This window comes from Lepidochelys kempii, chromosome 6 (assembly GCF_965140265.1).
Source record: "Lepidochelys kempii isolate rLepKem1 chromosome 6, rLepKem1.hap2, whole genome shotgun sequence".
NCBI classification, from domain to species: Eukaryota; Metazoa; Chordata; order Testudines; family Cheloniidae; genus Lepidochelys; species Lepidochelys kempii.
In genome coordinates this window covers 103,717,399-103,731,303 of record NC_133261.1, presented here as the reverse complement: position 1 = coordinate 103,731,303, position 13,905 = coordinate 103,717,399, and the positions used below count along the sequence as shown (strand labels likewise).

Below are 13,905 nucleotides of genomic sequence, written 5' to 3'. Positions count from 1 at the left end.
GTTACAACACAGAATACAAAGTGTACAGTGCTCACTTATGTTTACTTTTTATTACAAATATTTGCACTGTAAAAATCAAAACAAAAAAAATTTTCAATTTACCTCATACAAGTACTGTAGTGCAATCTCTATATCCTGAAAGTTGAACTTATAAATGTAGAATTATGTTAAAAAAAAATTGCATTAAAAAATAAACCAGTGTAAAACTTTAGAGCCTACAAGTCCACTCAGTCATACTTCTTGGTCAGCCAATCACTCAGATAAACAAGGTTGGTTACAATTTGCAGGAGATAATGCTGCCTGCTTCTTCTTTACAGTGTCACCTGGAAGCGAGAACAGGCGTTCGCATGGCACTTTTGTAGCTGGCTTTGCAAGGTATTTACATGCCAGATGGGCTAAAGATTCATATGTCCCTTCATACTTCAACCACCATTCCAGAGGACATGTCATTGCTGATGATGGGTTCTGTTAGATAACAATCCAAAGCAGTACAGACTGGCACATGTTCATTTTCATCATCTGAGTCAGATGCCACCAGCAGAAGGTTGATTTTCTTTTTTGGTGGTTTGGATTCTGTAACTTCCGCATCAGAGTGTTGCTCTTTTAAGACTTCTGAAAACATGGTCCACACTTGGTCCCTCTCAGTTTTTTTTTTTGTTTTTTTTTTTTAAATACTGGTTTAGTTATAACAAAGTGTGTGTGTTTGCCCTAAATCATTATAAAGTAGAGAGACCTGTTGGTCCTCTACCTTATTGTTCTCATGTACGTATTCTGAGCAGTTCAGAGGGTGTAGCCATGGCCTGGGCACAGGTGCTTTTGTCCTATGGCATGTTGCAAATTCTCGGTCTGGCTAGGTGTCTGCCATGCACCCAGCATAAAGTGGAGCAGCCTTTGGAACTACTGTAAGTTATGGAAACTTCCAGAAACCATTTATGGGCCATGCCGCAGGCTCTTCTTTGCACCAAGACCTGTGAGGGGTAGGGATGATGGGGCATTATGTTAGATGGTAAGTGGCTGGAGCCAGGGACTGGAGGATATTTGGTTCTGTGTTTCTACTGTGCCCAGCTCATCAGGATACTGGTCCGTGATGGGGCCTCCTCGGTGCTACAGCAATACAAATAATTAATAACTCTGTGTTCTTCAAGGAATTCCCTGTACTGGGGACATTTTTGGCTGTGCGGGAGGGGTTCCAGCTGCTTCCCAGACCTTTTATGATTATGGTGTGGTGTAAAGGTGCTTAAAACACAGCCTTGAATTCAGTCATGGAGTTTCACTGATTTTTCTCGCAGTGGTTGCTCTCCTGCAGAACATGAAAGGGTCTTTCATAAATCTTTCCATAAATCTGCATATTGATTCAATACCTCCCAGACTGGCTGCTGTGAAAAGCCTATGGTTTCTCCAACTGCTGCTGTTCCACAGTTCTCAATGGGTTTCAGTGAGTTTTGGTATCAGTATTAACTTACACCACGATCCTTGTGGTGTTGAATTTAGAATGATGTTATAGAGAGCAATGCAGGTGAGACTTTTTAGTCATTATGAAGTGGAGTCAGTACTTCCCACTTCTGTTTCTCCTAAATGATGACAGAGCAAGAATAGGACAGTAATCAGAATGTATTACCTCCCAGAAAGCCCATAATTTACCACAGATGAAGTTGTAGACTACTGGGACAGCTCAGCTGGAAAGAGGAAAACTCCAAATTTAAGCACCTAATGTTGGGGCATGCTCCTTTGGAAGACCTGTTTTTCTGTACTCGAGAAATGTCATCCACCTAAACCAGGGGTGGGCAGACTACTGGCACCATGTCCCTGTGACCCTGGGGCGGGGGCGGGGTTATTTTATATTTTATTTTATAAATATTTTATATTTTATTTTATAAATGTCATTTTTAAATACTTAGAAAAAGGAAATTTAACATTCTTCGTGAAGCAGTAGTTAGTTTTAAGCATTACGCTTTATGATCTTTTTTATAGACATGAGCATATATCAAGCACATATTAATCATTATCAGTCCATAGGCTTCTGCCTATTTGGTGTCCTCTTTCACCTTTCATTCTATACAAGTGTCCTAAAAGATTTTGATAAACATATAATAAACACAATTTAATAAGTATGCTATTATGTCAATTTATATGGTTTTCAGATAGATACATCCTAAGTTTAAAAAAAAAAAAGGGAAAAGGAAAAAAAGAAAAATTTAGTTTGTTTTAAATTTAAAATTTTCCTAAAAAATATCAATAAACGATTATCAGCCAAGAATAAGATATGTAATTACAAATGTATTTTAATTTCCTTATTGGTCAAAATGTCAAAGACTGCTAAACTAACCTTATTGTTTTTTCCTGCGATCTTTTTCATTTGCCTATTCAATATAAACTCTGTCCAGATCTCAGTCCTCCATCCAGCTGGTAACTCTTAATACACATCAGCATGTCCAGATGATCTACTTGTAAATGATTCCATAGTTTGTTTTTTAGAGTGTTCATTAAGCTAAAGCCATGGTCACAGTCTGCACTTAATGCTAGAAATGTTCCTCCAATATCCATCAACTTTGCAAGATCCTGAAACTGTTCGTTCTGGTGAGCAAACGTCATCATATCCGGGAAACTTAAAACCAGTTGGTTTTTGATTCTTTCTGCTACTGAAAATTGGAGTCATTGTACTGACTGACTATAACAATCTCTTCAGCAAGAAAGTCTTTGTATTTTGAACAGAGGGATTTGACAGATGACGCTTTAAGAAATCCAACTTCCATACATCGTTCCATGTTCTTCCTGTTGAAAATTCTCCCGAAGCTCTGGTATCTCGACAATATACACAAGCCACTTTGTTGTCCTCATCATCTGTGAATATTTCACAAAGTTTAACAAGCATTACACTATGTGACTTCGGTGTAACCATCTCTATAGTCTCATCCAGTCATCTAGCTTCAAATGAAGTCACTGTTCTTTTACACTTTAGACCCGTAGGCTGTGACATTTTGGGATTGATTTTTTTACCAGATTGGTTTATTTAAAATTAATACTTTTATTATATGGCTACTATTTCAATGCACTTAACAGTGTGACTCGACAAAAGGGCAAATGGGAGATCATTCACATCAAGATACTGGAAGTTTGTGCATAGCTCCGATCACATCTATGCATCTGCGGCAAAAAAACACGGGAAAATGGAGATATGTGGGTCCCCACGTCCCAATGTGGTCAAATTCCATATTTGAAATGCTGACGGGGAGGGGTACGATTCATTGCCCTCCTTTCCCTGCCCCCGCGCCCTTGGTGCCAGCTAGTAGAATCTGGCTGTGTTGATAGATGGCGGGCAAACAATGTCAAAAGTCACACGTAAATGATATTTCGGCCTGGCTCTGATGTAGTATTTCATTTTTTGTGTGTGTGGTGTTTTGGATCTGTGCGCATGCACACAGCTTAGAGGGAACAGTGGCTGCAGGGATGTGGTGCTGACCACTTCTGGGTGCGGTGCATGGCCAGGGCAGGCAGGGAGCCTACCTTAGTCCCCTGCTGTGTGCCACTGCCCCCCCCAGCGCTGCTCAAGCTGCTCCCGTACCCTTCCTGCACCCCAACCCCCTGCCCTCAGCCCCCTCCCACACTCTGCACCCCAACCCCTGCCCTGAGCCCCCTCCTGCACTCTGTGCCCTCTCTTATGCCCCAACCCTTTGCCCTGAGCCCCTTCCTGCACACCACGCCCCCTGCTGCACCAGCCCTACATTTGTGGCCCTGCATGCAATTTCCCCACATAGACGTGGTCCCCCCAGCCAAAAAGTTTGCCCACCCCGACCTAAACAATACTCTGATGGATTTGTAGCATAAATTACGTGCACTAGCCAGCAGTTCCTCCTAGGAGTGATCAGTTAATGGTGTTCAGGCCATACCCATCAGTTTGGTATCTGAGTGCCTTAGTGTTCAGATATTAGAGTGATGGGTGATTCAGATGATTTTGTCTTTGCTGTTCTTTGCTGATTCTTTCTCCCTTATCCTATTTATTGAGGATGAGCATGATCAGAATTTTTCTGTCCCAGTAAACTTTTTGGGACAGGAGCTGTACCTTCCTCACGTGTGGAAAGAGCCTAACATATTTCTGATGCTACCGCAATCTTAAAAATACCTCTTCCTCTTTCTTCTCTTTTCCCTTTTGCTCTGTTCTATCCCCATCCTCCTTCTGCTGGAGCTCCTCCCCTCCAATTTCTCTGTATTCTACTCTCCCCTCCCTCTTTTTCCTCCCTTGCTTTCAATACTCATTGCCTCTCACTGCCTTTCGGCAACTTCTTCATTTGCATCCTCCCTTAAATCGGTTGAAATGAATGAGTTTGTGGGAAGGAGATAGAGAAAGAGGTTTAGGTCAGCAGAGCAGAGAGCTGGTTCACTTAAAAAATAACAATCCTAGTCTTTGGTTTTTGCATGCCACCATTTGTACTGATAAAGGAGAGAGTAGGAAATGCACTTCATAATTCATACAGACTGGCATAGGGCATGCCTACAGCGGCAAACTTTTTTTCCACTTTATTTCCTTAAAATGCCCTGAAGCCAGCTGACAATTCTTCCATTCCATTAAATGGGCAGCTATGGGAAAGAGGATAATCTGCTTTGAAAGTGAATTAAATTAATTGCTGACTGAGTTCCTGTAGAATAATATATGGGCATGGTGACAAAACTGTGGCTAACTAAGAATTCTCACCATGCTGAACAGGATGGATTTTGGAAGGGCCGGGCACCTGGAGGAATAGAACAGACCCTGCTGCTCGCAAAGCACAACCCTGCCCCCTTAAAATACTATGGAGGTGTGGGCTAATATCCATCTGCTACTGGCAATACAGGGCTTGTGACACACAGGGCGGAGGGTCTTAGGCACAACTCTAGCCAGTTCGTTACTGGGCAGACAGCTGAGACCCCATGGGTAATCAAGGGGTTGCAGTATGCTAACAAAGCTCTTCAGATCATAGCTCCGAGCTTGGGGCGGAGGCTCTGACTGCGGCGCCCAGCCCCCGCTTCCCCTGGGAGCCGACGGGGGCGCCCGCGCCAGCTATGCCAGCCCCGAAGCCGCTTCTGGCTCCTGGAACCCCCGCCCCGCAGGACTCAAGCGCAAGCATCGATGTTGTGATCACATGACTGTCAGGGAGCTGGAGAGGCCGCGGTTTATTGGGCGGGGTAAGATCACGTGGTGGGAAGAGGGCAAGGGGGTGCGCGGGCAGCTGCGATGATTGGCTGCTGTGGGGCTGGGATGTGGTCACGTGAGGTGGAGGCTGCTGCTGGCTCGGGACAAATAAACATGGAGGCCATCTTCCACGAGAGGGTGAGTGAGCGGTGAGGGGAGGGCGTGTTTACGGTTGAGCGGGGGGCTCGGAAGTGGGGGGAGGGCGCGGCAGAGAGCCAGCGGTTGGATGGGGGGATGGGTATTTCAGAGGCCTGGGTAGGGGTTGGGAGAGGAGAGGAAAGGAAAAAGGGGTGGTAGCCTGTGGCGGGGAGGGGGTTGGCAGGTGGCAGCGGAGCGGCAGCCTGGGGCGCGGGAAGTGAAGGGAGTCGTAGCCCGTGGCTGGGAGCGGGGGTTGGTGAGTTTCCTCCATCCCGTGGATGACTCAGAGCAGAGTAGTACTTGGAACTGTCTTTTAAACACTCCCCAGAACAACCCCCTGACTAAATTCTCTTATCCAATTGATTTTGATGTTCTGTTGCCCCCTGCTATAGCATCTGAGTGTTGATAAGGTTCCTCTCAAGTGGAAGGGGGAGAGCCAGGTGACAGTTCAACTAAATGACAGTTCAACTAAATATATCTTAGAAGAAATCTAGGCCCCTTTCAGAAGGGGAAACTGATTTTCAGGCAGTCTGCTGGCCTAACTTGCTAATACTGAAGTCCCTAGCAGCTGAGTGGTTTCAAAAAATGGCTTGACAAATAAGTCTATAAAGCTTCAAAAGTGCTCACAAACAAGTACCAATATTACTTCCTTTTATAGAGCAACTTTTTGTCATGCTGAGTTTTATTTCCTGATTTTTTTTCTTGGTCCTTTAAAGATAAATACAGAAATTATTTGATCCTGCAGAATGAAGTTTTTACTCTTTTGAGACAGGCAGCATGGCTTAAATGAGAAATGAGCATAAAGATGGGAAGCAGGAAATCTGAGCTCTATTCTTGACTTCTTCTACTGTCTTGCTGTGCCTTGCCTTATCACAACCTCTCTCTGCCTCAGTTTCTGCATGTACAGAGTTGAGATTATGACACTTACTTCAAAGTGGGTGGTGTTAAAATTTATTTAATGTCTGTATAGTGCTTCCGAAAATGTAAAGCATCATATGAGTGCTAAATGTTTTGTTTCAGATTACAAGTACCTCTGCTACTCATGATTGCCTCCAAACTCCTAAACAATAATCTCTATATCACACCATCACATTCTAGTGTCTTGTTTATGTGCTTCCTGTAATTTAGTTTCTTTAACCATCTTTGTTATTAATAATAGTTTTTCAAATTGTCATTCTTAATAAACTTCCTTTTGTAAATGAAGGTTGCTCTAGTTACCAAGAGATACACTAACTAAACCAAACTACTTCCTGTCTGACCTAGACTGCCATGTGTGGAAGGGGAATTTAAAAAACAAACAAAAAACCCCAACATTTTTTGTTTTAAAATAAATTACTGTGGAAAGATGGCTTTATAGGATTGGAATGATAGAAGTAATTCTGCTGAAGATAGATTAAAGGGTGGAGTATAAATAAGAAGATCAAAGTTACATAATAAATGGCAATTATTGTGTAAGTGGTGTAAACTTCAAATATTTTACATCAGCCTGCAGTACAGGAAATGTGTTTACATATATAGAAACATACTTGCTCTTTAACAATTTAGTAGTTAGATTACTTAGGTAGAGGTAAAACATCTGGTTAGATATCTTAAGCAGTAAGCAACGTGTATTTTTATTCTGTTGTAATAATTATTTTCATAGATTCTAAATCCAGAATTTTGATAATCTAGTCTGACCTCCTGTCTAGAACAAGCCATAGAACTTCCCCAAAATAATTCCTGGAATTTATCTGTTGGGATATTTTTCTATTTTGATTTAAAAATTGACAATGATGGAGGGTCTACCACAATCCTTGTTGAATTGTTCCAATGGTTAATTACTGTCGGCATTAAAATGTATCCTTTATTTTTGGTCTGAACTTGTGTAGGTTCAATTTCCAGTCATTGGATTGTGTCATACCTTTGTTTGCTAGACTGAAGAGCCCATTATTAAATGTTTGTTCCTCATATAGGTACTTATAGACCAGGAATCTCAAACTCAAATCACCACCAGGGCCACATGAGGACTAGTATATTGGCTCAAGGGCCACATCACTGACACCCCTCCCCGTGCTCCCCCCGGCCCTGCCCCCACTCCACCCCTTCCATGAGGCCCTGCCTCTGCCCCACCTCTTCCCACTCCTTCCCTGCCCCTATTCCAACCTCTTCCCCAAATCTCCCCTCTTCTCCACCTCCCCTGAGCGTGCGGGTCCCTGCTCCTCCCTCTTCCCTCCTGGAAAACGCTAAGCGTCGCCAAACAGCTGTTTGGCGGTGGGACTTACCTGGAGGTAGGCAGAGGAGCAGGGACGTGGCGTGCGGGGGTGGGAGGGGAGGCGGCGGGGGAGGGAAGCTTGGCAGCCGCAGGAAATAACTCGGTGGAGAGGGGAGCTTGGTGGGACGCAGCAAATAACTCCGCGAGCCGCGTGTTTGAGATTCCTGTTATAGACTGTGAGCAAGTCATTCCTTAACCTTCTCTTTGTTAAGATAAATAGATTGAGCTCCTTGAGTCTGTCACCATAAGGCATGTTTTCTAATCCTTTACACATTCTCATGGCTCTTCTCTGGACTCTTTCCAATTAATCAACCCCCTTCTTGAATTGTGAACATCAGAACTGGACACAGTATTCCAGCAGTGGTTGTGCTAGAGCCAACTACAGAGATAAAATGACCTCTCTATTACTACTCTAGATTCCCCTGTTTATGCATCCCAGGATCTCATTAGCTCTTTTGGCCACATCCTCCCCTTGAAAGCTCATGTTCAGCTGATTATGCACCATGACACCCAAATCTTTTTTAGTCACTGCTTTGCAGGATAGTGTCCCCTATCCTACAAATATGGCCTACATTCTTTGTTCCCAGATGTGTGCATTTACATTTAGCCATATTAAAATGCATATTGTTTGCTTGTGGCCAGTTTACCAAGTGATGTAAATTACTCTGAATCAGTGACCTGTTCTCTTCACTATTTACCATGCCCTCAATTTTAATTACCTTCACCAGGGAAAAATGTGAACAAGTGTGTATGTGACATCATTTCAAATAAAGATCTACATTTCAGTTCACTGGTAGTGCCCCCATTTCCTACCAAAGTAGTCAGAATGCTGCGTAGGTATTTATAGTTAAAGTACTTTAATACACATGCGTCTCATTCTTAACCATAAAATCAAGCGTGAAAAGAAAATAATATAATTTTAAAAGGTAGGTAAGGCTACCTTTTCAGATAGGTCTAAGTGGGGCAAGCTCCATGCCTAAGGAGCCACTACTGTAAAAGACAGGAAGTTCTGCTCTAGGGTAAAATGTTGAAAGCTTTAATAAATGAATGGCCAGAGCACAAATGTATGTCAGGACAAGGTTGAATGAGGAGGCTTCTAATTATGAAAGAATGCTATGTCTCCATATTTAAGGTTAAAGCTATTTTCAGTTATAAATTATGAGCCTAATTTTCTTTTCTCCCTCTGCTTGGCCCTCAATTTACCCTTAATGTCACCAAAGAAAAACCTCAGTACACCTGAAAGATGGGGGAAGCGACATAGGGGCACATGGCACTGTTGTGGAGGGAAAAGAAGAGGGAGACTTATATGGCACAAGTGCATCTGGTATGGAGAATGAAAGAGTCACGTGTGGAGGCTCCTTGGGAGAGAATGAAGTCTGTAGCTGCTGTGGTTTGCAAGAATAGCTGGAGTCCCTCGGTGTCTTTATCAGTCTGCAGAGACTTCTGTCACTGGCCAGTTCTTAAATTACCTTCTAAATTAAAAGTAAACTCATCAACTAAAAATGTGTACATTTCTTGTGAAATAACCCGGGGTTTGTATGCATGTGTCAGAGATGGTCTTTTTGGTATTCTAAAGCCAGACAAGTAATACACTGTAGGAAAGCTTTGCGGGTAAATATACTCCCTTGGTAAACATAGATGATTGAAGCAATGAAGATGTAACCAAACATTAAAACAATTCTTATATATATTTTTGATTCTTTACAATTTTAGCAAGAAGGCTCATTGTGCGCTCAGCACTGTCTGAATAACTTACTACAAGGGGAATATTTTAGCCCTGTGGAGTTATCTTCTATTGCACAGCAGCTAGATGAGGAAGAGAGAATAAGAATGGCAGAGGGAGGAGTTTCTAGTGAAGAGTACAGAACGTTTTTACAGGTAACAATCATTTTAACCTTATTTGCTTGACATCTGTTCGGTTTTTTGAAACATAATTTTTGTTTTACATATTTGTCATTCTTGCTTTGTTATGGAAGTTCCATTTTCAGGTGATGATGCTTTTCAATTTTGTAGTCTTTTTCATATAAGTATGTCAAATTGGCATTTAAAAACATTAATTCACTTCTAAAGTATCACAACACTTCTATGAGAAATATATTATCCCCATCTTACAGGCATGGAGAGAAGGATGTGGGATTTGCCTAAGGTCGTACAATAAGCCAGTGGCGCAGCTGGGAAAAGAATACAGAAATTCCAGTGTCCAGTCTTTGTTCTGAGTGCTAGGTATTGCTAATATAAAGGCTTGAGTTTTTTCACTAAAAGTGTATTTTGGGCAGGGCAAACAGTCTTTTTTCGAAATGGGTGTACAGAGTCTCTGCTGTAGGTGTACATGATTGTATTTATTTTAACACTTGATGTCTCATAAGCCTTTTTAGAAGTGTGAACTGATTACAATTTTTCTTTTTCTCCTCCACCCCACATTGAACAGCAGCCTTCTGGAAATATGGATGACAGTGGCTACTTCTCCATTCAAGTAAGCATGACTCTGTGGTCAGAACAATTTCTTACAACCAGTGCAGTTGCATTATATATATATATTTTCTTCAAAAGAATTTTGATAACATTTAGTAATTCTTCTCCAATTTCTAGTGTGTAGGATTAATGCAGGAGAGTTCTGGCTTTCTAGAGCATTGGGTTTAAATTATGGTCTATAGAGGCCTTCCCGGTGATTACAGGGTCCATGAGAGAATCCTTCTCTTACAAAGTGATCTGCACAATGAAAAAGTTGCAGAATCTGTGTTCCAAAGGCTTTATTCCACACTTCTGAAACTTTAGAGCTATTTGGAAAAAAGTTTATTTTTAAAAAGGGAACTTACCTAACATGTAATTAATCTTTTAAATACCTGTAATAGAACCAAAAACCCCATAAAAACCCCAGACTTGTAGCTTTTACCTATACTGGATCCCTAGGTCATGCTCTGTACCTTTTGTTTCTCTTCTTGTGGCCCCCATGTATGTTGGTCAGTTTTTCTTTCCATACTTTCATGTAAGCTTCTGGTCATATTACTCTGTTTTGTAGATGCACAGGGCTCTCTTTTTATTTGCTCATTTTACTTCCCAGTCTCATTTCTGAAATATATTTTCTGCCATTGCCAGTATGGCAATTTCTTACTTCCTAATTGTGCTGCAGTGACCTTGAAGCTGATAAAAATTGCTTCCTACTTTGTTTCTACTTTCTTGCCCTACCATCTCTTTGCTCACTTGCTGCACTATTGACTGGCTGAGGTGAGGATGAATTGTTAATCTCCCCAAACCTTTGTCCCAAACAGCTTTAAGTGAGTAGTGTTAGGAGGTTTGATTCCATCCTTAAATTTCAAACGTACTGAATAATGTTTAAAATGAGTTAGAACTTTAGCAAATATTAGGGAGATGCCTAGTTGGAAGTCTAGGATTTTTAGTAAGCCTTGATGCTCAGGTCTACACAAGTTGTAATGGAGTCAGGGACCTTGTTGCAACATGATTCTAGTTTGTAGTGTAGCAAAGTTAACCTATTTGAGTTAAAAGCCTTAGTAAACATGTCTTCAAAAAAGATGAGAACAGATGATCCCTAAATATGTTAACAGTAGCCCTAATATTGTTTCTTATGTTATCTTAATGGCTGAAAAATGCCAAATGGTTTTAATAACATAGTTTTGAGGGTGAAAATAAGAAGGTAATACGCATACAGCTGGATATAAGGCTATAACATAATCAAGGAGTTGCGCTTTGCGAGAATCTCTCTGTCAAACTAGTTTTGTAATTCATCTTTGTTGTATATGCTATCTATGTTGTGTGGAGATCATAGATTCATGAAGGTTGCATTTTGAATATTATGATCCCGAGTTTTCCTTTTTATATCAACTTTTTAAAAGCACAGCTTTATGAAAACAATATAATTGTTCATAGTGGTTAAAATGGTTGCATTGCTTAAATTTGGAGTTGACTGGTTTGTCTCATGAAAAGTACTATTTTTTGACAGGTTATAAGCAATGCCTTGAAAGTTTGGGGTTTAGAACTAATCCTCTTCAACAGCCCAGAGTATCAGAGGCTCGGGATCGACCCTATGTAAGACTTTCTTTTTAGCACCCTGCTTTCATTTTACAGAAAAGTAACGCTGAAAATCTGTGATTACTAAGTTTCTTTTAAAATTGCTATTTCAAGCTCTGTTACATTTTGATGTTTCCTGTTTTATCCCCTCAGCCTTTTATTTTTCATATTTTGGGGATTAATATGATCTGTCCTCTGAGCCTTCATGACATCTCAGTATCTGTGGCATCACAGTATGCTGATTGAGTTGCATGTGATGTCATATATGCTTTATGAAATTACCAGGTTTATATAGACTTCAGTACATAGTTAAAAAGAACACTTTAAAATATTACGAATTATAATAAGAGCAATTTAAACACTCTGTAGCATCAGTAGTTGCATTGTATTGCCAAAATATTGTCATTTATTTATAAATTAGTAATAACAAAGAATTTAAAATTTAGTATGAGCTCCAATATTAGAGAATTTAATTTTATGTATACCTTGTGTTTTTCTTTTTACAGAAATGAAAGATCATTTATTTGTAATTATAAGGAACACTGGTTTACAGTTCGAAAGTTAGGAAAACAGGTGACCTTGTCTTTTTTTATTTAAAAGTTGACTTCAGAACGGGGGTGGAAAGAATGGTTGCAATGAGGCCATGTGCTAGCCTTTCATCTTTTGAAGATCTGGGTTGAAATTTGTTTTAGACTATCCCAAATAAATAGTTTGGATAAATGCTTATTTATATCATAATGCTGCTAGGCAGCTTGGCATGAATATTGGCCTAAGGAAGGACTCTGGATCAGATCCCCTAAGAATCTGCATGCTGTCATAGGAAGCAAGAGCTGCAGCTCTAGTTACAGCTCTATGTGACTTCACTACATGTTTGTCAGAAAAGAGAAGACTTAATATAACAAACAGCCAGAAAATCATACTTCTGAAAAAAGTTTGAGGTCATCTTTATACATTATAAAGAGGTAGTGAGGGTCAGATTTTTTTTGTATTTGCTGCATTACACAATACGATTACACTGGCATTGTTGACACTGTAAAAATAAATTGCAGGTAGTTTCTGTGCATCTAAAATGGCTAGTCGGTATATGGGAAATGTGATTAACACATTAGACCTTTGAATATTTATGTTTGCCAACATTGGAGAGGTATTAGTAGGGATTGTAGTGGGGAAAAGTAGAAACAGCTTTTAACTCTGTAGGGCTTAGGAGAGCTTTTAGGAGGGATGAATAGTAAAATAGATTGCTAAAAATAAGGGATGGTGCGTGTGTATGAAGTGTTCATAACCAAACAGCCAGATAGATCAGAAAAAGTTGGGTCTTTTTAACACACAGAGAGAGAATGCCAATCAAAGTTGTCCTTTTCTAGATGACATTCTATAATTCTTCATATTACTAAACTACATTTTTAAAATCTATAAAACACTCCTGAAGTAAGCTTTGTGAAAACATCTACAATAATGGAAAGGAGCTCACATAGCCACGAATAAGGTTTTTGGAATCTGCCGCCATGCTGAGATGAGAAAAAATGAGTAATCTTTTTGTAGATGAAACTAACCATGCCACTGCCCTTAATATGACACTGAAGCTTTTTATTTTCTACTGAAAAGGCTCATTGAATGCACACAACATTCCAGATAAAGCTTCTTTGTTAAGAAATTAAAACTCAGAATGGTTTGGCTGCAAGTGATACCTTATACTAGTGATGATTTTTCAGGCCAATACAAATTTCAAAAATGCACTTATATTGTGGTTTACTTCAAGTGGAAATGACATCTGGCGTAAATGGTGAAAATGGGGAATACATTACAGACTTTACATTCGGGATTAGTTTAAAAAGAATTATGTTAACTTTGTAAGCATTTTTTCATGTTTTATATCGAAGGAGCATTAGGGTTCACTTTAAAACTATTGTCTGCTGGGGAGAGCATTCCAGGCTAAATGTGTATGTGTAGTTCAGATTTTTTTGGTAAGCTGCTATTTCTGTCACTGACTTTTTTGTTTTGTTTTTTATTTGGGTTTAATACTTTATTTTTTTTTAGGTGTTACATAGTTTATAATCACAATAAAGCACTTCTTGGTGTCTAGTCAGAGAGTAATATAGAAGGAGGATTCATTTTAATAGTTAATAATCCATCCCTAGACAAAATAGATTAGCTCAGTGAAGCTAATGCTTCAATTAATTTGAGTCTTTCCTCTCTAGTATTCGTTATACTATAAAGTAAAATTATTCTCTCTAAAAGGATTTTTGCTCACTCCCCATTTTAAAAGCCCAACACTCATGTACATATATCAATACCTTACCTTTTTATCTCTGCCCCACACCCC

General features: G+C 40.1%; 1 protein-coding gene across 18 annotated transcripts in view; it reads left to right on the top strand.

Moving 5' to 3' along the window:
- Nucleotides 1-5,208: 5,208 nt before the first annotated feature.
- Nucleotides 5,209-13,905, top strand: part of ATXN3 (ataxin 3) — a 35,305-nt gene continuing 26,608 nt past the window's right edge. For 10 of the 18 annotated variants that reach the window (XM_073349466.1, XM_073349457.1, XM_073349465.1 and 7 more), the window contains exons 1-5: nucleotides 5,209-5,305; nucleotides 9,270-9,434; nucleotides 9,985-10,029; nucleotides 11,515-11,600; nucleotides 12,089-12,155. In XM_073349466.1, coding sequence (XP_073205567.1) covers nucleotides 5,210-5,305; nucleotides 9,270-9,434; nucleotides 9,985-10,029; nucleotides 11,515-11,600; nucleotides 12,089-12,155 — 459 coding nt within the window. In that variant the 5' untranslated portion in view covers nucleotide 5,209. Of the gene's footprint in view, nucleotides 5,306-9,269; nucleotides 9,435-9,984; nucleotides 10,030-11,514; nucleotides 11,601-12,088; nucleotides 12,156-13,905 lie in introns of those variants that run through there. The other 8 variants (XM_073349453.1, XM_073349459.1, XM_073349458.1 and 5 more) reach the window with 8 other exon arrangements.